This window comes from Hipposideros armiger, unplaced genomic scaffold (genome assembly GCF_001890085.2).
Source record: "Hipposideros armiger isolate ML-2016 unplaced genomic scaffold, ASM189008v1 scaffold_859, whole genome shotgun sequence".
Classification (NCBI taxonomy): Eukaryota; Metazoa; Chordata; class Mammalia; order Chiroptera; family Hipposideridae; genus Hipposideros; species Hipposideros armiger.
In genome coordinates this window covers 219,169-244,608 of record NW_017732209.1, presented here as the reverse complement: position 1 = coordinate 244,608, position 25,440 = coordinate 219,169, and the positions used below count along the sequence as shown (strand labels likewise).

The window sequence follows — 25,440 nt, the reverse complement described above, 5'->3', positions numbered from 1 at the left end:
ATTCCTTGTGGGAGGAGCAACCTAAGCCAGACACGGTCGCATGGAGGCCATCAGGAGAAATCTCGGGGCTGATGGAGGTGGGCATGGGCCCTCACCCGCCCCCCAAAGAGACTGGAGGTCTACCTCTGTAGCTATATTCCTTCCCTCAACTTGCTTGGGAAGTGACCTAAAGGTGAGATAGTATCTGTCCTCAGCAATAATCTTATCTTCCTGGGGTCGTTTGCATATAGGGTATGTGAAGCAGCTTGCAGGCATGGGTAATCTGGCTTGAGCAAGTTCTCAGGAATGAGACTCACAGACTGGAGAGAACAATGCTACTTCCAGGTAGGTGGAGAAATAAAAGCGGTGTGTCGGCCCGGCCGATTCGGGGCTCTTAGTCCACAAGGCTGGAGACCCTTGGCCCCACGCTAATTTAACTCTTGACTGCTGTTTCTTTTATTTCTTAACCCTTCGCCTCCCCCTCTTGTTCTCCCACTGCTCATGTCGTGCGGGACGCGACACATCTCTGCAGAAGCCCCATCAACCACCTGTTTAGATTATGAAATGATTGACGGGAGGACGGTGAGAGATTGCCCATCCCAGAGCTACCCAAGACTTGGTAGCCCCCTTCAATATTGTGCTCAAGGCAGACATCACTAGTCTATCCCTATACTGCTTGCTACGCAGCCATCTCACCTGGGTCCTAGACTCTTGTGTCCAGGACCAACTGCCTTCTGAACGACTGCCCCCACAGACATACCCAAACTTCTTACTTGTCTTACCTGATTTCCAACTCAGGGATGTCCACTCTGCCCACATTTTCACCAGGCCTGAGACCCAGGTCTGGCTCTGGACTTCTATTCCCTCACCCCCCATATCTAATCAATAACGAAGCCATGTCTATTGTATCTCCCAAACGTCTGTCATCCACCCACTTCTCTCCAATTGCCTTGGGACCATCATGGCCTCTCTGGGTCTCAGGTTCCTAAACTGTAAACTGAGGGAGGAACTTGAGGCCCAGAGAGGCCATAAGGTCTAAACACCCACAAACGTGGATTTGAATCCCAGCTTCACTACATCTTGGCTGTGTGACCTTGAGCAAGTGACTTCAAGTCTTCAGGCTTCAAGTGACCTCTTGAAGCCTGTTTCCTCAAACAGAAAAGTGTCGCCGTAACCATACCTACATGTAAAGCTTTTGGCACAGGGCTTGGCATATAATAAATGTCCAGTAAACAGAAGCTGGTATTGTTATCTGTGACATGCTTTCCCAAATCTCAGTCATTCCCTCATGAGCTTTGTGATCATTGTATCACCTGTTCTGCTATTTACCTAATATTTTGTTTTAAATCGGTTTACTAAATAAGTAAAACAAATGTTTTTTTAAAGGAAATGTTACTTCACCATGAAGGAAGTTGGTATTGCTTGCCAGAAATAGAAGATAACAGTAAAAATAAACACAAAACTGTTAATTTTAAATGTTTGTGCGTCACCTAGAATCATCTCACTTGCCTCTCATCGCACGTCACATTTTAGGAGATAGAGAATGAGGTTATAAGAGTAGTAGTTACAGCCCCATAATTTGTATACAAGGCTTGCCTAGAAGTAGCTATCTAACTAAAGGAAACAGGGCTCAGGGGCTTCTCTTGAATCTGGATTTGCCAAGCAGAGACAATATTTTAAATTTCCAAATTGAAAAAAAAAAGCAAAATTTCTTAAAGATGTTTTTGTTTACACTTTACATAAGACAAAGTGTCCATCTGTCCATATCAAAGAACAAAGGAAGAGGGACTGGTTGGAATTATGGGTCCAGGAATGGCTTTAGCCCATCCTTGGCCCCTACCGTCAGGAAACAGGTTAGAGATTGATATAACTTTTATCGAGTGCCCTCCAGTGGCCTGGCCTCATGCCAGACTTGTATACCTATCTGTTCATTACCATTCCTCCAGCGAAATCAGTTGTACTTTCCAGATGGGGAAACTGGGGCTCAGAAAATGATAGTAATAACATTCTTGCATTCATCCCACAAACATTTAGCGAGCATCTGCTACATGCTCAAGCACGGTTTTAGGCACTAGGTACACAGAAATGAACCAAAACAAAGGTCCATAGTTTCATGGAACTAATATTCTCGCGGTAGCAGGCAGACAGTAAACAAATAGACATAGAATAGGGCCAGTGGTGATCATGGTGATGGAGAAAAGGCCAGAAGGGTAAGGAGATAGAGTGACAGGACTTGCTATTTTAAACTGGGTGGTCAGGGAAGTCCTTACTAAGTGGTGATATTTGAGCAGAGGCCAGAGTGAAGGGAGGCAGTGAGCCATGTGAACATGTGAAGGAAAGGAGACTCAGGCAAGAGGGATCAGCATACGCAAGGGCCCTGCGAAGGGAGTATGCCTAGTGTCTGTGGCAGAAGATTTTTATGCTGCAAGTCAAGAATATGAGGTGAGGGGAGTAGGAGATGGGGTCAGAGGAGTGAAAGGGTCTAGATGATAGGGATCGTTAGGCCGTGGTGAGAACTTTGACTCTTACTCTGAGATGGGAGCCATGGGAAGGTTTCATGTCAGGAAATGATATTGTTGTCAAAGGATCACTAACTTAGGTTATTAAAGGATCACTTTTTTTTGGTAATAATTATTATGGTACAGGTTCAATTCCCCCAGGTGGGGGGCTGTGTGAAGTGGAAAACAGTAGTATCCTTTTCTAAGCCTGTTTCCCCGGCCAGAAAATTCAGGTGCAGAAATGGATGAGCTCTTGTGTCTCAGGTGAATGAGGACAGAATTTCTGCTATCCCCAGCATCTAGGACAGTGCCTGGGACTCAGTAGGCGCTCAATAAATATTTGAACATAGGGCTCCGTGGGTCGCTGAAGTTCCACAAAAGAACAGCAGGTGTCGCACCAGCTCTACGGTCGCCTGCCGAAGCATCCGGGAATTGGCTAAACCAGTCTCTAGCAGGAACCCACTCACTCAAATTAGAATTTTTCAGAGAAGGGGCTACCGAAGGCCAAATTATGAATCTCTATTCTTAAAAAAACTGTTTTCTCACTTGGAAAAATGGGTTTCTGGCCCTTTAACAGCTACAGGCGAATGAACCAGGTTCTCAGGAGCCGTTTCCCAGAATGCGCGGCGCTATGCAAATAAGACGATTTCCAAAGCGAAGATGATTCGTGCCATGCGAGACAAAGATAACATTTTGGAGAGCTATAGGTCATAATGAATTACTGGAAAAAATGTAGATATCGAAGTGAACAATCTGACACCCTATCAAACTATAATACCATAACTTAAATAGATGTAAATTATTGGGATTTATATAGCTGTTCGGGACCCGGAAAATCTTGCCCGGATGATCCTCAGTGGTCTGGGGTGCAGGCTTCAAACCTGTAGCTGTCTAGCGACAGAGTGGTTCAATTCCACCTTTCGGGCGGTTCTTCTAGATGTATTTTTCAACTCGAGACTGGACATTAGCGTGTACGTTGACGCCAGCCCCAGAAGAGGTCGCTACAGTCCTCTGCATCGCAGTTTATCCCTCGCTGCGCAGGTCTCTTCTTGCAGCTACATCTATCCCGCGAATATCAAACATAATGTAAAAAGATGAAGAAAAACTCATCCACACTCAGTTTTAGGATATCCGGTTTGACAATTATGCTGAATTTCTCCTTACTCATTCAGCCATTTGCTCACTCATGTATTTAATTACGCATGTACTTTATTAACCAGTTCAATATGTATTCATTTGTTCATTAATTCATTCACTCATTCAACAAGTATTTGCTCTGTGCCCGGCTCTGCACTGAGCGGTGCTGGGGACACAATGGTGACTAGCAATCCCGGCCCTGGCCTCGTGGTATTCCCAGTCCAGTGGAGCAGACTATCATTAATTACACAGTTAACTAGAAAGGTGATGACTACTGGAAAGGAAAGTACAGATCATATGAGGCCACTTAATCCTTAAGGAGACCCGAGTTCAGGTAGGGTGTAAGCGTAACATTTGAGCAGCTACTTGAAGGATGAGAAAGGATTAGCCAGCAGCGGAGGTGGAGGGGTGGGGGGGTGCGGTGAGGGGGTTGGCGTAGGGAATATTCCCGGCCAGGGATCAGCGTGACTCCAATAATGGCAATAATTGCACCTTCACTCTGTGCTCAGTGCTGGTATACATGAGCTGACTGACTCCTCACAACAGCCCTATTCTGCAGTTAAGGAAACAGGTTCAAAGAGACGAAGTCCCTTGTCCAAGGTCACCCAGCTTTGCTAGGACCTCCAGCCTCAGGCTCTCAGACCTCTGGTCCATGCTATTTACCACTGCCCTGTGCTGACTTTCCCAAGCTAGCTACTCACCAGTCTTGTCTGTTCTGCCTCCTAACTGACTTTTGAATACTTCCTCTCCTCTCTGTCTCCCACAGCTCTGGCACTGTTCCAGGCCCCCCTCACATCCCAGTGTCCCCACCCTAGCCTCCTCCCTGGTCTCTTGCCCCTTTGTCTTCCAGTTACCCTCAACCGAAAGGCATCTTGCTAAAGCACAAACCTGTCTCTGCCCTTCTGTGCCCTAAACCTGCCATGGCTCCCCAGTGCCCTCAAGAGAAGATCTAAACTTTTCCTCTGGAATTGAAGCCTGCAGAATCTGGTCCCTGCTAACCTCTTTCTCTGCACTTTTTGTCCCAGCCACCATGAACCTCTAGCTTTCTCAATATTTCAAGGCCCCTCTCCACAAACAGCTCTTTGAACTCACTATTTGATCAACCTCAGTCTTTTTCTATTCCCTTCTATATGTCCTATTTATCCTCTAGAACTCAGCTTAACTGTCCCCTCCTTCAAGAAGTCTTTCCTGACTCCAGATCAGGTTAGATGCTCCCACTGGGCTCCTCCAGCGTCATGGACTCCCCTAATGCTGCCCACTTTGGATCGCCCCGGACTGGGGCCAGGTCTGTGGCCCCCATTGGAGTGTGAACCCTAGAAGGGGATAGCCTGGGGCTGTCTCAGTTCCTGTAGTGTCCCCAACAGTGTCCAGCACAGGGCTGGGCACACAGTAGGTACTTAGCGAAAATTTTAAATTAATTAATAGATGAATCATGACAACTTCCTCTGCTAGTTCATTTATGGTCCTAAGGCATTTAAATGACCTCTAGACCATCATTTCAATTCCCAGATTGCTTGCTGCTATGCAAATAAAAGAGGGCTTGGATTTTATAATGGGGGTGGCTCAGCTGTATCTTTTGACTCACAATGAGACAATATTTTTGGTTTAGTTGATCTTTGGATGGCCCCAATATGTTCATAACCCAGAAGTAGTCCTATGAAAAGCAAAAGGAAACTCATCTTTACTGTCAGAGGATTCATATTTTTGTGGCTCATATAATTCTGAAGAGTCACAAAAGCCTACTTAGTTGATCTTTAATAAATTGGAATGCATTTTTTAAAGTTCTCTACTTTTCCTTATACCTTTTGTTCAGAGCATACATAATCTAGCATAAGTTCCTCCCTCACCAGGAGCTTCCATGGCCCTTTAGCATTTCAGCACCACACACACACTTCACAGATAATATTCTGCCTCCTTATTTTTTCTCTGAGGAGGCACAACTTGTGTGTGTAGGAATTCCTCCTGACTGTCTAGCCTTCCTCCATCCTGCTGTATGTAGGCTGATCCACCAGTACGAGTTCCAGCACGTGTTTGTAGTCCCCCTCCGCAGCAATCTTACCTCACTCTCATGCTGAAAGGAAGGCAGGTGATGGGAGTCAGAAGAAAATATATCCTGAGGCTTGGTGGATGCATTTTTAAGAGCTTTTTATTGGCGACAGTGTAGAACCATGGGGGGAGGGTAGCGGCCCAGTGCCAGCCAGCCCCAGACCGACCCCCCGGGGTCAGGTGCAAAATACAAAAAGAGAATCACAAATACAGAATGGGGTGGGGGATTGGGGAGTCAATAAATTGTGGTCGGCAGGGGCAGGCCCTGCTCACAGTCTCACACTCGCACCCAGAATTCTCAAAGATACAGATTGTAAAAATCTATGATCTGTCAGGCTTACTCACAAAAATAAAATCTCATGTCCCCAAAGAACCCAGAGTCGGAAGGCTGCTGGAGGATCAAGAACAGTCATAAAGGAAACAGATGGAAATGGTCAGAGAAAAATAGGCAGAGAAAAGACGGCGGGGCAAGACGCTCTCGGCAAAGAGACAGCCAGAGACTAGAAACAACAGAGCGCCGAGACAATCAGAAAAGAGACAACTAGAGACAGGCCGATAGAGACAGCGGGAGAGAGACAGGCTGCCTCAGAGTTTCCAGAAGCAGTGTTTCCAATTCAATGGCATGGCTTTGGGGGCCAATGTGACCTAGGCCGAGGTTGCAGAAGCGCTCACACACTCACGCGCGCGCACACACACACACACACACACACCCATATATAATATATTTATTTATACATAATAGATATAAGTGCCTTTCAGGAACCAGGAAAGGGATAAATAGCAACGGGAGGGGTCTGGGTTCAGGGTGGGAAGGCACGGGACAGGGCATGTGGAATGTTCTCCATGCAGCACAAGGGCGACTTGGACACCCAATATTAAAAAATATCAATTTGCCTCACAATGAAATTATCATGAAGTGAAGCACAAGGAAACGCGGGGTGGGGAAGCCAAAACCAAGATTCTGAGCTGGGGGGATGGGGAGTGGAAGCTGGGATCACAGAAGCCCAGCCCCCTCGAGTTTGCCAGTCCAAAAACATTGGGGGTCGGGGGCCAAAGCCTCAGCCTTTAAATCTCCGGAAAAATGTCGGGCCCCTTGGCACTCTCCCCTTACTCCCTTTCTAGAAAGGATGTGGGGATGCCAAGAGGAGGGAGAAGTTGGCGTCCTAGGCCGGGGTCGGGTGACAGGCCTTAAAGAAAAAGGCTGGGGCTAGAGGCTGGGGGTCCTGAAGAGAGAGGCCTCACGGATGGATAACTGTCACAGCCCTCTCGATTCTGTTACCCCCCTGAGTCTAACTCACTGTTGAGGGGAGAAAGGAAGCAGATGCGGGGAGGGGAAACCACGGAAAGGCTTTGGGGAGTGGGGGCACAATCCCTCTGGAAGAGTTCTGTCCCACCCGGCTCCCCCCCATAATCGGCCAACTCATTTCACAGTATAAACACTCCAGCAGGATAGGCATCACAGCGCCCCCTGCTGCCTGAATCAGAGAGGCCCAACAAGGAAGGCCAGAAGGGGAGGAGGGTTGGCTTGGAATAATACTGTAATCATACAGGAGGGCTGGGGCTGAATGTGGGCGGATCCTTAGGAAGTCAAAATTTCAACCAAAGCTGGTTTTGCGGGGAGAGAGTGACTGGACGGTCAGGGAGGGAGGTTCACATTTCAGACTAAGTCTGGATCGGGGGAAAGGGATTATCATAAGGGGACATCAACTTCCCTTTAAAGGGGGGCTCAATTCAGAGGAGGGTCTAACCACATGGAAATGTAGGATAAATAAGCTCACGTCGGGGGAGCAGGGAAAACCAGCCTAGTCACCCCCCTGAAGGGTGGGTGTGGGAGACATCGTGGGGGGCTCTGTGGCACTTCCTTGTTGGGCTTCTCTAGAGAGGACTCCAGCCCACCCCACAGTCCACCGTCAGCATCCCTTTCCCTCAAGCCCACAGGTGGGCATCACCCCCCACCCACCCATCCCCAGAGTTTGGGTTGAAGTGAGAGGACCAACAGGCAGCCAAGGGGTGTCTATCCCCTCCTCACCCCCTCCCCCCAAAGTCACCAGCGTTCTGGCCTCCACGGGCCACAGAAACAATAGGTGGCACAAAGCACAAGGAGGTCCTCTTGTCGGATGACAGTGGCGGCAGAGTCAGATAGGAGAAGCAGGGAGGCCACACACCCGCTTAGTTTTGTCCCCTCTCCCTATTCCTCTTCCTCTTCCAAATCTCTCTCCCCTGTGTGTTTGTTTGTTTTATGTCTAAAGAGTTCACAGAGCAAGAAGGGAGGGCGAGTTCAGGGGGTCGGAAGGCTGGTCGCTGCCGCTGGTGCGATGGGCGCCGGCGAACGCTGAGACCTCCGGGCAGGTGAGGACAAACGAAGAAGTGTACGAAGGGTTAACAACAGGGAAGGGGTCGCCGAGGACTTGAACTTCACTGTGTGTAAAGAGAGAAGCTGTCAGGTTGGGGGCTGCGTCTTGGCTGGTCTGGAAGGGCAGGGGCGGTGGTGGCGGGGGCGGCAGCAGCCAGCTGAAACCATCTTCCTTAGTGGATGCTGACCCCGGCAAATCTCTCACCTCCGCCAGCGGGCCGGGCCCGGGCCCCTCTTCGTAGGGGATCTTGCAGCCGGGTTTGTGAGCCACCAGCACAAACTCCAGACGCTCCTTCTCCTTTTGGAGCTCGGCGATCTCCGACTCCAGCTCTGCCTTTTCTTCCTCCAGCTGATCTGTCTCCTGAGCCCCAGTAGCCAGGTCATGGAGAAGAGGAAGGAAGGAGAAAAAGACTGTGAGCGACTAGAGAAGGTGGATCTTGGAGGAAGCCATTTCCCCTAGACTTGTTGCAGAGGCCCAGGGCTGAAAGGAGCTCTGACTGATAGGAAACGCCCCCTGAGATGGAGTCCTGGGGTGCGACTGGACTTGGGGCCAGGGTCTTGCCTTCTAGAGGCCTCAGTTTCCCCATCTGTCCAGTGGATGTTTGGGAGGCAGCCAGGCATACATGGAAGTCTCTGATGGCAGGAGGCACTCAGAGGTTTGTTGAATAAATTAACGACTGTTATATGTTTTTAATGCCATCTCTGTTACCTGCCCCACTCTGCCTCCGAGGGAAGAGACTAGATAGTGCAAGGAAGTACAAAATTTGCCAAGGTTCCTCTAGGGGCAGCAGGTCACCCGGGCCGCCCCCCCCCCCCTCCGTCTAAAGTAGGAAACTCTCAGACTGAGGGAGGGTGTAAAAGGGGAGGAGGCCTTGGCAGACACCATCAGCCCATGGTTTGAAAAAACTATGGGTAGTTGGGAAAAATGGTGGGGAATTGGCACAGGATAAGAGGATTTCATTTCATAGACTCTCCAGAATGTTAAAGCTAGAAGGAACCTGAGAGATTTGATAAGTGATGGACGAGATGCAGAAACTGAGGCAAAATGGGTAATTGTTTGCCCAAGACCAAAAGGGAGAAATGCCTGCAGCTCCCTTCTATTAAAGGCCCCTCATATGTCTCCTCAGGAGGAGCTAAGGGCCAGGAGAGTGGTGTGTGTGAGGATGGGGGTCATAAACCGGGGCAGGGAGTATCCGGAAGTCCACATAAATATGTGAGGGTCTATGTGTGTGCTCAGGGTGACCCCCTCTGGCTACACCTGTACCTAGTTCCATATGTGGAACCTCTGGTTCTCAGCCCAGGCTAAGGGCGCAGGTGGGAGGTGACACGGGATGGGGAGACAGCCCCCCTTCTGCATACCCTCACCCCATCCCAGGGGCCATCCTCACCGCCTGGAGTCGGTCAGTCAGCTCCCTCCGACGGTTCCTACACTTAGCTGCTGCCAGTTTGTTTCGTTCCCGGCGAACCCTTCGCTTCTCCTCCTCCTCTGGGGTAAGCTGAGTAGGGGAGATAGAGGCCATGAGGTTTGGGGACACAGTGCACCTCCTCCACCCATCCTGAACCTCCTCTTCTTCCAGAACCCCAAGAAGCCAGACTCCTCGCTGACTGCAGCAAGGATGACAGGGTTTCTGAATCACTGAAGCCTTAGTGGTCCCTCACCCCAATAGTGAGAAAGTTTCTGCCCCCCTTGCTTCCTCCCCCGGACCAAGTTCTCATGCCCCTTACTCACCGTCTCCTCTCTGGGTCTCCTAGGCCGGGCTCGGGCCGGGCGGGCAGGCCCAGGTCCACTGGTGGTTCCGCTGGTGGAAGGCCCGCCACTGCCACTTGCTCCACCACTGCTATAGCCACTTATGCCCGGCGTGGAGTAACTGGTTCCAGGCATGTCATAGGGGTCGATGGCCGGGGGCTGGGAGGCCAGTGGCTGCCCCTGGGACTGGGCCATGGAAGAGATGAGGGTGGGTTGCACGAGCCACTGGAGGTCCTGGCTGGTTGTGATCGCGGTGACCGTGGGCACGAAGGAACCGGGCATTTCCCCAAGACCGGCGCACTCCTACGGGGTGACACATACACACACAGGCGTAGACACACAAACAGAGACACCGACACACACACACCCAGCACACATACACACACCGACCCCGTGAGTGAGCACAGGGTGAGCGGGTGTGGATGTGTGTGTCACAGGCAAAAAGCCACAACACCCACCCTTCCACTACACCGTGACGCAGTGGTTAATGAGAGGATCTCTGCTCAACTGGCTTCTACCTCCTCCTTCTTCCTCGGGGAAAGGTTGCATGGTTCCAGCGGGTGGTGAATCACACCCCGGGTTGGTGACTCTTAGGTGTGGGGGGTGGGGAGGAGGCTGGACACAGCCGAGTGACAGAACCCCCGGGACGGAGTCACAGCCACACACACAGCCAGAACACCCCACCCCCACCCCAGAGGCAAGGGGAGGGAGAGGGAGAGGCCTTAGGCCATGCCTTTCTCTACACTCACACACATACACACATCCCTCTGAGCGAGGGGATGAGCGATTGTAAGTCCATGAGACTCCCATGCAGGGGCGGGGGTCCCAGTTAAAAGGGTGTTGGGGGACGGGCCTAGGAGTTTAGAACAACGTTTCAAGTAATTGTCTCTCTCCAGAGTGAGGCTGACAGTGACAGGTTACGGTGGACCGACAGGTAGAGAAAAGTGGCGACCCGGGCTCCCTCAGACTGTAGCGGAGGAGGAATGGTGTAGGTCCTGAGCCCCCGAGCCCAAGCAACGCCCATCTCCCCCCACCCCTAAATGGAATCCTAGAACTGCTCAGAACGCTTAACTACTCTCCCAGGGGGCGTGGTGAGGGATGGGCTGGCTTGCTAGCCAATCAACGCCCTGGAAATCCAGAGGAGGCGGGGCTCTTGGAGACCACCTGGCTGCTCCTCCTAGACTTAACGGTTCTAGTCCTGTCCTAGGACATCCGGGAGGAACCGGGCGTCCGTAGCGCAGGGATGTGGGAGTGTGCCTGTGTGCCTGGAGAAGATGACGGTCACCATATCTTCCGAAGAAACCCCGATCCACAAAACAGACATCCTCTGTCCCCTTTAGCAGAGGGATGGGATCCCCGACAGGTCCTCGCGGACCCATTGCGTCGCAGAAGGTATCTCCTGTCGCGACAGGATCCCCTCGCTCTGCCTCTAGAGGCCCGCAAAAGGACCCTAGCGCCGAGGAACCACGGGTTCCGGGGATAGAGGGGAGGAAGGGAACTGCACCCTACAAATAGGAAGGAAAAGTTGATTGGCCAAAGCCCGCACCGCGGTGGCCAATCGGAACGGCGGACTGCCCCCTCCCTTAGCAACGTGGCCCCGGCGTTCCAAAATAGAACGCTCCCGGGACGTCAGGGGCGGGGCGGACGAGGGGGGCGCCGCGCGCCGTGCGTGCCCCGCGTCAGACGGAGGAGTCCAGCGCGTCAGCCGTTACGCACGGGTCCCCCGTTAGGTCTCCGCGCAGGAGGCGGAGGCAGCGCAGCCGAGGGTTCGAGACCCGCTTTCCCGCAGGCTAGAGGGCGACCGGGCGCGGAGTGGGCGCACCAGTGGAGGAGGTAAAGGGAGGAGGCTACTGGAAGCTTCCCCAGGATTTCCCCCTCCTGTCTAATAGCGCTAGCTTCAGGCTGGGCACCTAGGTCGGTGACAGTCCCGGAGCCAGCTAAAAGTTCTCAGCCCTGCTACCGCATACACGTTGCACTGAACTGCACATTCTCTCCACCCCAAAGCTTACCCCTCTGCGTTCCCTTCCTGCACTTAACGCATACGATCAATTGCAAACAAATCCCGACTCTGCAGTTTGCAAAGTGCGCTGTGAACCTATTTCCTCGCAGATCCTGGGTTTTGACGTGTCTTTATTAGGGGTAGGGAGATTGCTCGTTCCACTCTTGACTTAAAAAATTAAACCCCACAAAGCAGTATCCCGACCCATTAAAACTTACCTGGGAGGCGGCGGCAGCGGGTGGACTCCCGAAGGAGTCCACCGAAGACAGATACTGAGACTCGGCAGAGGGTGAGGAGCTGCACCGGGAGCCGGAGTCGTAGTCTCCGGGGAAAGCCTGAAACATTTCCCTGGGCACAGGGTGGCCCCTGTGACCACGCTGAGGTCGCCGGGAAGCCAAGGCTATGGCCGGTTGGGAGAAGAAATGTGTGAGTCCGGTGTGAGCCGAGCGCGTCCCCAAAGTGCGCTTTCCGGGGAAACTCGGGGTCGGGGCAGCGTCCCACTCCAACAATGGCAAAGTTTCTGTGCAGTTCCTCTGCGGTGCCCAGACCCCCACAAGATGCCGCTGTGCCTCCTGAAAGTCCAGGCTCCGAAGGACCCAGGGGCGTGGGGGGATTGCTCCCCTAAAGGCGGAAAGCACTGTCTTGCTGTACAGAATCGGCTTCGGGTGCGGTCTCCTCCACGCGTCCGGCGGGTCCCACGCGGGGGAGGGAAGTAATAAAGAAGGCGAAAAAAGTAAGTCGGTCCTTCAAAGTAAAATGTAGAATTATCTAGAAGAATCCTTCCTAAAAGTTTCTCTCCGGAAAAAAATAATAAACCGAATTTCACAGTCTCCAAGAACCACAACAATAAAGTCCCCAAGTCCCAGCTCCGCGTGTCTCTGTGGTGGCGGTAGCTCTCAGTCTTATGAATGAAGCCCAGCACCGCCAGCCTGTATTTATATGCCCGGACCCGCCCCCTGCTTACGTCACAAGTCTCGGGCTCCACAAACTTCCCCAGATCTCTGGCCCTATTGAACCAAGCTTCGTGCCGCCCGGCAAGAGGTGTGCCCTAGCCTGGATCTGGCCACCTGTATCATCTCTGCAGTCCCAAGGGTCTCGGGGGCTGCGTTCCGGAGCCCTCGGCCGGAGGGGATCCCGGCCCCGCCTCCCCGAAGTTCCTGTGACGCAATTAGCCATATAAGGAGCTCGGCCGGCGAGGCAGAGTGTTTGTTTGGTAACCTAGCAATTACGTCAGAGGGAATCCCTCGCTCGCTCGCGCGCTCACCTCGCGCGCTTGCGGAATCCGCCTGCGCTTGCGCAGTGCCGCGCCGCCCCGGGGGCAGGTATTAATAGGCTCTTAAAGTAGCCCAGGGAAGCCCCCAGGTTGGGGAGACCCCAGCTAGCGGTTCCCCTTTCCTTTGGCAGCCCATGTTGATTCTCCCAGTGGTGCAGCACCTTGACTCGACAGGAAGGTTAGATCTTCAAAAGGAGACCCTGGCTACTGTGTTGTAGTCACCTAGGTGGGGAAACTGAGTCCCAAGCCGAGTGGGAGGGGCTGGGATACTCCAGGTGAAAGTGGAGGTTGGGGTGGAGTCCTGTGGCTCAGCGTAGCTTCTGCACTGAATTGCTGTGCGAGCTTGGGAAACGTTTTCCCTCTCTGAGCTTCAGCTTCAGTTTTTTCAGCTGAACAAAGGATGTGTACCTTGGACCTTACTGGCCCCCCAGGTTCAGCGTTTGGGAGGTATGCGAGTTTGGAGGGGATGGGGAATGAAACTTAGGGTGAAAAGTTCCTGCTGATGTTGTTGGTAACCTCTTCTTCTCGCTTTATAATCCACAGATAGAAAGAATGTGTGTGTGTGTGTGTGAGGGGGGAGGAATAACATAATAATTATTACTGATGCCATGCATTTAACAATTACCAAGTGTCAGCTCCTGTACTGAGCCTTTCAATACAAAATTTATAATCCTTAAAACAACTTTTGAGGGTTAAAGGAGGAAAATCTTCATTTTCTAAAATAAAAAAATGATACTTGAAGGGGCTAAGTAACTTGCCTAAGATCCCATCTCAAGACATTCAAACCCAAATTGTCAAACTCTAGAGCTCCTATTCTCTTGAATTATGAGAGCTGCCTGATTCAGTAAAAATTCCGGAAAAAAACGTGAGTGTTTTGATTGTTTAAGTGACAGTGGTGCTAATAGCAGCTACTAGTCCTCTGGAGCTTACACGCTTTACAAACCCACCCCTGTCTGCTCAGTCATACTGTGGTAACCCAGGCTCAGTGGGGTAAAGCTGCTTACCTGAGGCTGCCCAGTTAGGAAATGGGGTTCAAGAGTCTAATTTGAGTATTCTGGAAGCCACAGGCCCAACTCTAAAGCACCCACTGGAAAGGGTCCCACCAGTTGCTTCACAAATCTCAGAGATCCTGGCACTTCCCTCCAAGTGCAGAGCCTGGCCCAGGCCTGGGCACAGAAGGAGAAGCACTTTAAAGTTTGAATCCCACAGGCCCAGAGAAGGAGAGGGTCACACAGCAGGTCTGAGGCAGAGCAGCAGTGGGTAGTTCCTGATTTCCAGGAGAGTTTTGATTCTCTGCTCAAATAGTGGGGACAGGGTAGGGAGATGTGGAAGACTGGAGGGACATGGGGAGTAATATGGGGAGGTGGAGGTTTCCAGACAAAAGCCCAGCCTTAAGCTTGCTCTCTGCCTCATTCCTCCACGCCCCCTCTGTCTGCCACCAGTCTAGAAGTAGGCACAGGGACTAGGAAATGACACAGAAACCACCAGCAGGCAGTGACTCGGCCCCAGCACATCAGACAGGGAGTGACCCCTCACTCCCCTGTCCCATGTAAGCCCCTCATCTCACAATATAAAAGAGACACACAAATACCTAGCCTGGCTGCTCAAAGACTGTCACACCCTGACAAAGGTGGCCCATACACAGCCACTGGCATATATTCCCAGGGTTACACTCAGGCATTCAGACATTCATCCAGGAGCAGCAACACAGTCACGTGGGGCAACAGCTTCACACGCACACATAAACACACACCATCACATGGTTACCAACACAGATCACACATACACAGCATGCACACCTTCACTACAGGTGCACATGGATGTTTTTCACACAACAACAACAAGGGCTAATTCTTCATGAGTACTTATATTAACTAATTCTCACCACGCTTTTATGAGGCAGGAACTATCATTTTACAGGCAAGAAACAGAGGCCAGGAGAGGTGAAGTCACTTGCCTAGAGTTACAGGCAAGAGAATCAGGGCCTGTGACTTGAATTGTCTTAAAATGAGTTATGTATGTCAATATATGCACACATAGACTGCCACACACATGCAGACACTGGGCATTTACTCCCTAGGATCTAAGAAGCCTGGGCTTACATTCTGGCTCCACCAGTTAGTGGCTGGGTGAACTTGAGCTAGTGATGTCTGGAGTATCAGTTTTCTCATCTGGGAATGAAGACAGAATAGTGCCCAGCTCATGGGGCTGGTGGGAGGATTATGTGAGTAAAGCTCCTGGAACACGCCTGGCACACTGCAAGGGCTTATTCTGTTATCAAAACAAAGCCACCCTGATCTTTGCAGATAGACATTGACCCTTCTAGAGACACGGTGGAAGCAGAGACACACAAATCACATTATAACTTTCACAGGTACCTGGCACTTTTGCCTACGTGGGCTTCTCCCTCCATAAAGACATCTTTAAAGTTATATTTCACGACTGCATTGGTATAAAAACAAATAACATTATATATTAAAACATTTTCTTTTACCTAGAAGTTTAGTTTTTTCTTCTTATTTTAAAAGAAATTAAACATTTTTATGGGCCCTTAAAATTGTCATGGGCCCTAGCACCGTGCCTGCTGTGCCTAAGGGAAAAGTTGGCCCTGGAGTCGCGCGCGCGCGCACACACACACACACACACACACACACACACACACACACACACACACACAGTCTCAGTCAAATGTGCACACACAGACATGCACACCCACCCATAAAGCATGGGATAGGCAAGGCAATTATGGGGCTCAATCTGGGGAGCTTCCAGGAGATGGGGGACTTGAGTGTGAGGAGAGGGCAGGACCCCTGCTCTGGCTCCCCAGGGCTTGGCTCTGCATAGGGAGTGGGCAGGGAAAACCCTCAGCCTTCTGCCCCCACAGGTGAGAGGTGGGGTGGCAGTGCCAGCTTGGCTTGCTTAGCGCATCCTGTAAACAGCACCGGGCTGAATCTGCCAAAGAAAGTCCTCAGCATGTCCTTTCACCCTTCCTTTGGCAAAACCCTACTACACTGTTCCTCAGTTTCCCCACCCACAGAGCAAGAAGGTTGGATGACCGTGGGCTCTGAAATTTAATAATAAAAATGAGAAGGAGGAGGAAGGCTCTGAAAGCAAACGCTTAGTAAGCTGTGCTCAGTGCTTCCACATGCATTATCTCAGTTAATCCTCGCACCACACCAGCCCCATAAATAGGTTATGTTATTATCCCCATTGTACAGAGAAGGAAACTGAAGTACATGGAGTTAAGCCTGAGAGCAGTGCTTCTCAGCTGTGAATGTGATCGCAGTTCACCTGGGGATCTGGTTACAATGCAGAGCTGATGTAGTCTTTTTCATTTCCAGCAAGCCCCTGGGTGATGCCAAGGCTTCGGCTCCCAGAGAAGGATCTGCAAGTATTTCTGAGGTATGAGAAGAGGAGGGGTGTGCACGTGTGGGTGTGTATCCTGCTGTCATGACGGTGACCTCCAGGAGGGTGGAGCCAGGCTGGTTAGTAACTGCTGGCTCCTCAGTGCCCAGCACTGAATAGTGAGTGTTACTAGCTAGCTGGGCCAGCTCCCCACTGAGCAATCCTGGAGGGCGTCCTGAAGAGGGTGTCTGTGGCGTTTCAGGAAAGCAGAATGATCCAGATTGGGGACTCTTAGCTTGACTCTCCCAATACCCTGGCATTCTGCATTGAAACTCCTCACTCACCATGGCTCACGAGGCCTGGCATGACCTGGCCAGTGCCGACCACCCCAGTCTCACCTCTCCCCACTCCTCTTCATTATTCCGTATGTCATGGTCTTTCTCCCTTGTTTTCAAGTCTTTGCGTATGCTCTTCCCTCTGCATGGAGCACTCTTCCTTTTGCTTTCTCTGGCTCATACTCTTCCTCCAGGTCTTAGCTCCTATATCCCCTCCTCCAGGAAGCCCCCTAATCCTAGGCTGGGTCAGTTCCCCCTCCCCCAGGAACCCCTTCCCAGCTCTGCATGTCTGGGGACAGGTCTGTCTCCTCCACGGGCTGTATTATTATTGAGGCCTGGGCTGAGGCTGTCCTGGTAACTCCCATGTCCTTAGCACAGTGCTGGGCATCCAGTAGGTACTCAATAAATATTTGTTGGTTAAATGAACCTTCACCATTCACTCATTTATGCATTCATAAACTCTGACAGATGGTCTCAGACAGAAACCTATCTGGGCTTCTCTGTTCCTTTGCCATCACGTTGGTTGACCAGGGCAGATGTTATAGATCAGTTAACAGGCAGGGAGACTGTATATGGATGTTTGGGCCTGGCTTAACGTGTTGATGAATAGTCAGCCTGCCCATTCTTCCTGCCTGTTCCCAAGGAGGAACTGAGCTGAGTTGGTGATCCTGGGTCTTCCCAGGGGTGGTGTGGGGTGGGGTGGACATGTTCGTTAGGGATGAGAAGAAGGAGGCTTGGTTTACAGAATCCAAACCCTAGGAGGCAGATAGTCAGATGCATGTGCAGGTGAACACAGATGCACACGCACAAACTGTCATCTTTGCACTGACATATAGATAACTAAGCGAACACACAATTGCACACACAGAGCTAAACACACACTGTTGTGCATATACATCACAGAGGTATGCGCACACCAAACCACACAGATAATGCCAGGCATACACCTTTGTCTGTCTGCACAGACACACAACTCCACACATACAACTGGCAGAGCTAAGCACCCCCACTGCCAGTAAGATCCCTAGAACTCTGGACTCCCAGAATTTCTTAGATATACACATTTGTGCAGAGGTCCACCTACAGTCGCAGGGGCACAAAGACCCTCCACAGACTTGCTCAGCTCAGTGAGGCTGGAACAAGCCAGGAGGGCTTCCTGGTGGAGGTGGGTCTGGCCAACCATTGTCAAGTCCTGAAAAGATTTAGGTAAGGAGGGAATCCCCTAGAGCACTCTTTCCCTACTGTGGACATGCAAGACCAAAGAAGAGGAAGCAGGAGAGACTGTGGGAAGCTAAGAAGCCAGACCAAAGTGGTGAGGATGACTGTTTTGGGGACCTTTTCGGCTGGACTTAAGATGAAAATAATACGTGCTGTGTTAACAATATAGCTGACAGTCATTTGAGGAAACTAACCATGTGCCAGGTGCTACATTATACAGATCAGTATTTTCTTTTTAACCTTCCAATAACACTAAATGTAAGGAGGGCACTAGCTGTGTGACCCTGGTCAAGTAACTTAACTTCTCTGAACCTCAATTTCCTCTTCTGTAAAGTGGAAATAATAACAGCACCTCCCTCCCAGCGTTGTTTTGAGAAGTAAATGAGTTTAAGTGTAAAATGCCTAGAACAGTTCCTGGCAGAAAGCATGTCCCCTGTAAGTGTAAATTATTACAGCAGCAATGATTTCTATTGCCCCCACTCAACAGATAAGGAAACTGAGGCCCAAGCCCTTAGGGAACTTGCCCAACTTGCAGATTTGTGCAGAGTGAGGCCTGGGTGCCAACCCAGGTAGTTAGACAACAGAGTTCTCCATGCTGAGGTTCTGAGTGTGCATGTGTATACGCGTTGTACGGAGATTCCATTGTTCCCCGACCCCGTGGTTCTCTGCGCAATCACCCAGACCCTATCCCACCCCTAGTGGGTTATCCAGCCGCTGCCCACAACCCGCAGCCTCCCGGTCACACCCACACGAGCTTCCTCCTTTCCACCAGGGGACTCCCCACACTCTCCTTCTTGCACTTTGAAGGCGCCTGCGGCTGGGGGGTCTTGCTGTAGCTGCCTGGTCCCTGACTCAGGCACCCTGTCCCCTCAATGACCCCAATGTGGCCTGCTCGGCCCCCGCATCCAGACAGACACGCGGGGGTGTCATGGGGGGGGTGTCACAGCGGGCCACGTGCCCGCACCCGCGGTGGCTGAATTCTGCCTGTGATTCAGTATGCTTGTCTGGGCCGCCAGGGGTGCCCTAGCCGGGTGATGTCAGCGGCCAGGTATGCGGCCGGGGTTTCTCTGAGGTGACTCAGGCGCCTGAGTTATTCTCTGCGTCCTGCAGACACTCTGGGCATCTGTCCAGGTTAGGCAGCCGCCTGGCCGCCTAACACTCCCTTCCTGGCCCCCTCCACGCCCTCTGCAGCTCTGAGCTGTGGGAACAGTGGCTTGAGGGACAGAATGAGCCAGGTCCCAGAGGCTAGGGCCCCACACCAGCCCTGGCTGCCCATCAGGCCTTCCCCCCAACTAGGACTCACAGTTTGTTGTGGGATGAAATTTATTCATTCATTTATTAAATCAATCATCCATTCAAACACATTTACTCAGCACCTCCCCTATCAGGCGTCAGGCACTCTAGGCCCTAGAGACAGAGCTGAGAACAAGGCAAATTCCTCACAAAGCCCCTAACAGAGTCTATACATTGTATTATTGTTATTGCTATTGTCACCCCCTCACCCCAAATTTCACCAGCCTGCAGGACTCAGGCTGGTGTCTGTTCTTCCAGGCACCTCTCCAAACAGTTCCAGCACTTTTCATCCTTAGCCCCCAGACAGTCCTTGAAGGAAGTCCTTCCTGGAATCTGACCTTTAACCAGCCTGCTTCAGCAGGTCCCCTTTCCTCCCTCTTTGACTTTCTGCATCTCCAGTCCCATTGAATAATTTGAACCTACCCCCACCCCCAAACCTCACCCCTCATCTGCCCTCCCCAGAACCTAAGCTGCATAGCGATGGTCATGATTGGGCCTTGTAGCCACTGAGTGCTGACTGCATACTTACACCAGGATCAAGACTTTCAGATATAGCTTCATTTGGTCACAGCCACCCCTGGAGGAGGTCTGTTATCATGACCATTTTATAGGAAGGAAAATGAGACCCAGAAATATTTTGGTACCCACTAGCTCAGGACCACACAAGACCAGAGTCCATGACTTGAGTTCTGAAGACATGCACACAGGGGCATACAAAGAGAATCCTGACAATCATAAGTGGGGTTTTGTAATTGTTTATTTTGTGCCAGGCATTTCTAAATGCTCTCTATATTAACTCATTTACTGTACCACATAAGAGTCCCATGAATGGGTACAATTGTTATCCCCATTTGACAGATGAGAAAACTGAGGTATAGAGAGGTCCTAATGCACAGAGAGAACCACAAAGTTCAAGTCCACAAGTATTGACTGTAGCTCTTCAACGTGTTACAACAAGGTGGATCCTGAAATTAGAGCTACACAGCCGGACACCGCTACAGCAACCCTCCTGTGCTCAGACCCACAAAGGCACACACAGGAGACCACCATCCAGAAGCACAGAACCATTCACACAGGTACACAGACATGTGCACTTGACATGCACACATGAGTCATTGTTGATTCGTTTATTCAATAAATAATTACTGAGTACCTACTGTATGCAGGGTCGTGCTGGGGATCAAGCGCTGACCACAATACCCCTGGACTCTGTTCTCAAAGGGTGCACAATCAAGTGGGGGGAAACAGTAGATAAACAAATACAGAATTAGAAATTGTGATAAATACTGTAATTGTGATAAAAAGAAAACTCTGAGAGATAATGTGCTCACAAACACAGGTTACCTGCAAAGCTACACACAGATGACATACGCAGAGATCCAGAAATGTGAGCTAGAGACAAAACCACGCACATCCATAGGGCACTCACTCTTACACAGTCAGCAGGGCTCCAAATACCTAGACATCCAGATAAACAAATGCAAACTGGGGAGACCACTCAGTCCAGCAGTTACTCTCAAATACAAAGGAAGCCCTCATGACCACACTCTCACACAGGAAATACCAGATGTACACACTGTCACTGGCAGAGTCACTCACCTACAGTCACATCCATTCACACAGTCACACATCCAATTTCTTCTCTCCGCTTGGAGATTCGCCCCAGTCCTGATCACATGAAGCTACTGGATGGGGGGTGGTGGGTGTGTGTGTGTTGGGGATGAGTTATTAGAACCTCCCAGCTGTGGACAGATTCCCGGACACAGGATGGAAGGACCTCGGGGCTGCCTGTCTGGTGAAAGAGGCTCCGGAAAGGCAAGAGAACCTGAGGGGAGCGGGGAAAGGAACGGGAGGGAGCTCTCGGGCTGTGACTCCGAGGTTGTTCACCGTGCGCCTGTCTCCACTGGTCGGAACCCCATTCGCACCCGGGAGTCTGAGGCAAAAGCGGCAGACTAGAGAAGCGTGCTTGTATCTGTTTTGTTTGTTATTGTTTGGGGGGATATGAGACAGCCACGGAGCGGGAGACGCGGGACGGACAGACATGCCGGAGAGGAAGGGGCACAGACGGACAGATACCCAGGCGGAGGCGGTCCGGGGTCAGACAGGAGGAGCGGGCGAAAAGCAGACTGCGGCTGTCTAAAGGGAAACCAGCAATTTGGGGACCCAGTTCTCCCCCGCTCCCATCACCGCAGCCCCCACACCCCGGACTCCCGGTCGGCCCTTCTGTCAGCCCGGGCCGGTCCTGGTTGAGCTCTGTGCGGCCGCACGGCCCGGCCGGGAACAAACAGCCTTCTCGTTGCTAGGCGACGGCGTTCCACAGCCCGTCGCGTCACCGCGTCTGCGCGGGCGGGGCGGTGGGGCGCACGGAGACGGCGGTCGCGTCGTTTGTTGACGTTGCCTGGCAACCGCCTTGGCGCTGCTGGGCAACGCAGGCCGACTGTTCCCGATCTTAAAGGGGCAGAAACATTTTAAAAGCTCCGTCTCTGGCCATGAGGTGGGTCTGAGGTGCTGCAGGGAGAGCAGAGGGTCGCTCACTTCCTAGGCGTTGGGGAGATGTAGGGGATTGGACGCTGGATTAGGGCCCTGGAAACAGAGAAAGCATATGAGGCGGGAGCTGTTGATATTTGAACCAAAGTATTTGAGATGCTAGTGTTAGATATTAGATGTTAGATTGCATGTGTACATAGACGCACGCACTTGTGGGCACGTCCGCTGGGGAATGGGTGGCAGCGGTTAAGGGCTAGAGAGACTTGGGGTCAAATACCAGCCCTGTGACCTTGACCTGTACTTCCTTTCTTTAAACATCTTTCCTTACTGAAATGGGGGTGATAACATCACCCACCTCCAGAATTGTGACTATGAAATCCTATTAAGCACTTAGTACATAGTAAATAGTAAATGTTCCAGACTTAATGGGTATAATTATGTTATTTAATAACTGAGTTCTGTCCCTACCTCACTGGGTTTTGGAATAAATGAGATGATGTTTGTGAAGTACTTACTGCAGCACAGTGCACTCAATACATGGGGGCTGTTGTATTACTACTGGTGTTTTTATTATTTCCTCCACTCTGTAAAGGAGCACATGATAGGGCACTGGCAGTCTTTTTTTAGTGACTTAGGGTGCAAAGGCTATGGAATCAGGGTTGAATCATATGGTTGAAATCCTTGTCCTGCTGAATCCTGGCTGTGTGACCCAGAGCAAGTGCCTTGCCCTCTCTGACCCTCTGCTTCCTCCTCAGTAAAACTAGTGATCCCTCACATCTCACAGAGTCACTTCCAGGTAACTAACGGTCCTGGGTCAGGGGTTTCCTCTTGTTGGGCATGTCCAGTCAGTGCCCCATGTCAGCAGCATGACTCATGGGGCTATGTTATGTAAAGCTCCTAGGTTCTGTACAGAGGGCAGGTTATATAAACCTGTTTAATGTGCATCCAACATATCAGGCCTGGGGAGGGGCCCTGGCTTGGTAAGCCTGCAACTGCCAAACTATGGCACCAGCTTCTAGGAACTAGGGCCTCTTGGGGTCTGTCTCCCTAAATGGCTGTGTCTCTCTCTCAGCCTCTGCCTCTTAATAGGTCTCCATCTCGCTCTGCATCTTTCTGATCCTTATATCTCTGTCTCACCATCTCTGTGTATCTCTGTCACACAGAAAGGATTCCCTTTCTGGGTCTCTTCCTTCCCCCCTCCCCTTTGGTTCTCTGAGTCTGTAGACCCCGAATCTCTATCCATATCTGGGTCTCTCTGTGTCTCTGTGATTCTCTTTTATTATTTAACTCCCGAACTTCTTCCCAAAGGGATTCCAAGGGGGATCTGGGAGCACCAAGCCCCTCACAGCTGATTGCTGTGTGATATTGGGGTATGCCCTCTTGCTCTCTGGGCCTCTGCTCTTCTCTGTCTATAAAATTAGGTGGAGTAACTAGTACAAGCCCACAGGGGTCCCAATCATTTGGGGAGCTTTAAAAGCAGATTTCTCCAGTCCAGCACACAAAAGCTATGGGTCAAAAGCAGCATGTCAGAGGAAGAGATGGTAGGGATCATGACCTGTGAAATCCTCTCCAGGTGATTCTGAGCAGTCAGCCAGAACTGCTGGCCTGAGGCCTCCAACCACTTGTCCCAGTGCCAGGTTCTGATGTCACATAATAGGTGAGGTTCCACAGAGACACACTGCCATGGGATAAAAGTGATTTCCACTGCAAGTGGAGGATCCTGAGTGTGGAGGAGTGAGACAGACAGAACTGGGGGTGAGGGTGGGGTCAGAGAGAGACAAAGATAGCAAGACAGAGACAAGGAGAGATAGAGACAGGATAGAAACAAAAAGATACAGAGACCTAAAGAGATAGAAAGAGAAATTGTGTGTTTTCTGCACACTGCCTGAAAACTTACCTCCACAATGGAGGGCTGTGAACCTGTCTGACTGTGGATGCGTGACTGTGTTTAACAGGTCGCTGCAGGCAGCCCTTGGGGTGTGCCGGGTCCAGTGCTGGAATAGTGTGGGAGGCAGATGCTGGGCTGGAAGGTTCTGGGTGGACCCTCTCTACGTGTACCTGCCTGCCTCTAAGCAAGTGTCCCGGACAAGCATGGATGACTGCCTGACAACCCAAACACCAGTCAGGCAACATTCTCCTGTTAGGCCACCACTTTCTACACCCACTGGGTGTGGCTGATGAGAAAATTGTTCTAGTGGTCCTAGGGCCCTCATGGATGAGTTTGGTGTAGCTCCAGGCACTGAGGGTATTGTGTCTGAGTATGTGGATTTGGGAATAGCCACCCTAATAGACAAGGACCATCTTTGGAGCCAAACTAAGCTGTGAGTACTTTGGCAAGTTGAATGACCTCTTTGGACCTCAGTTTCTGCATCTGTCAAATGGGGATGATAATGATGTCTATGGGGATGTTGTGAGCACTGTCTAACATAATGGAAACTGCTGCCATCTATTGGGAGTTTGCCATGAATGTGCTTGTCAGCAAATTCTGCTGCTCTAAGTTCAAACACTTCCAGAATGGGATCCCTGCTACTTCTAGTCCAAGCACCATCCCCAATCAATTGGACGATGGCCTGGGGCTACTCGCTGGTCTTCCGGCCTCCCAAAGTCTATTCCCCACACACAGCCAGAGGGATGCTATTAAAATCAAAGTTAGTTCATGTTCCTCTTTTGTTCAAAATCTTCTCATGGCTCCTGACTCATTCAGAGTAAAAGTCAAAGGCCTCACTGTGACCCCTAAGGTCCTGCACACTCTGACCTTATTCTCTGATCCATCTCTGCCACTCCCCTTCCCTCCCCTTGATCTCTGCTCCAGCAACACCAGCCTCGTCCCTGTTCCTCCAGCATGCCAGACATTCTCCCATCTTAAGGCCTTTGCACTTGCTGCTCCCTCTGATTGCGATTCTCTCCACCCAGGTACCTGCATGGTTTCTTCCTCCCCAACTTCCTGTCTTTGCTCAAACATCATCTTCTCAGGCAGGCCTGCCCTGACTACCCTATTTAAAATGGCAACCCCACTATTCCCTCTCTCTTAGCTTCCCCAGCACTTACTGCTTTCCAGGGTGCTATATAATTTGCTTATTTATGTTGATGTATTTTTCAGCACCCCCCTCCCCGCTCCCAAAGTGTAAGCTCTCAGGAGGACAGAGAATTGACACATAGCAGGTGCTCGGGAAATATCTGTTGAATGAATGAATCACAAGTGGAATGGTATGTACCAGGAATTGTGCTACAGGCTCTAGGATGGTGAATTCACTGAATCGTCAAAACAGCCCTATTGTCACCACAACCCTATTTACTAAGCGTTACCCATTTTTCGGATATGGAAACTGTCGGACCCAGGTAAGTCACTGTGACAGAAGCGCAAAGGTCCTGACGACCAGAGGTAGATTATCCTGCCTTCAATGGTGTCTCTGTGGGCCTGGGGTTGTCTGTGTTTAATCTCACTATCTCTGTGTTTATTTCCAAGCCCAGTCCTTGCTTGCTTCGTCGCGTGATCTCTCTTCATCACTTCGATCCAGACAGCTCCCTGTGGCTCCAGCCTCCACCAATTTCTCCGAGTTTCTTGCTGGGGGAGGGGGTGAGGGGGTGTCCCTGAATCTCTACTTCCGTATTGCTGTCTCTCAGTCTCTGGGTCTGTGCGCCCCGTAGGCCTCTGGGGCAAGGGCCCTGGGCTCGCAGCGCCTGCCCCGCCTCCGTGCGCAGCTCGGTAAGAGCTCCTACCGGCCGCCTG

General features: G+C 51.1%; 1 protein-coding gene and 1 long non-coding RNA gene across 4 annotated transcripts in view; one reads left to right on the top strand and one right to left on the bottom strand.

The window, feature by feature from the left end:
* Positions 1 to 5,748: 5,748 nt before the first annotated feature.
* On the bottom strand, positions 5,749 to 12,650 carry FOSB (FosB proto-oncogene, AP-1 transcription factor subunit). 2 transcript variants are annotated; one of them, XM_019629474.1, is made up of 4 exons: positions 11,978 to 12,650; positions 9,743 to 10,063; positions 9,402 to 9,509; positions 5,749 to 8,374 (listed from the first exon to the last, which is right to left on the bottom strand). In XM_019629474.1, the coding sequence occupies exons 1-4, from the start codon at positions 12,101 to 12,103 to the stop codon at positions 7,913 to 7,915; spliced, it is 1,017 nt and encodes a 338-aa protein (XP_019485019.1). In that variant the 5' UTR covers positions 12,104 to 12,650; the 3' UTR covers positions 5,749 to 7,912. The 2 variants fall into 2 exon arrangements, with proteins under 2 accessions (XP_019485019.1, XP_019485020.1); XM_019629475.1 differs by lacking the exon at positions 11,978 to 12,650 and adding an exon at positions 10,219 to 11,320.
* A 12,278-nt stretch (positions 12,651 to 24,928) lies between these two features.
* Positions 24,929 to 25,440, top strand: part of LOC109374735 (uncharacterized) — a 13,208-nt gene continuing 12,696 nt past the window's right edge. The window contains exon 1 of one of the 2 annotated variants that reach the window (XR_002122449.1): positions 24,929 to 25,049. This is a non-coding gene — a long non-coding RNA (uncharacterized LOC109374735). Of the gene's footprint in view, positions 25,050 to 25,327; positions 25,417 to 25,440 lie in introns of those variants that run through there. The other variant, XR_002122448.1, reaches the window with a different exon arrangement.

Bases quoted from the DNA above. Each gene is read 5' to 3' on its own strand.
- FOSB (XM_019629474.1), bottom strand. From the start codon at position 12,103: ATGTTTCAGGCTTTCCCCGGAGACTACGACTCCGGCTCCCGGTGCAGC. The intron at 9,510-9,742 runs GTGAGTAAGGGG...TCCCCTACTCAG, and splicing joins GGAGACCCAGAGAGGAGACG to CTTACCCCAGAGGAGGAGGA. The intron at 8,375-9,401 runs GTGAGGATGGCC...ACTGGGGCTCAG, and splicing joins TGACTGACCGACTCCAGGCG to GAGACAGATCAGCTGGAGGA.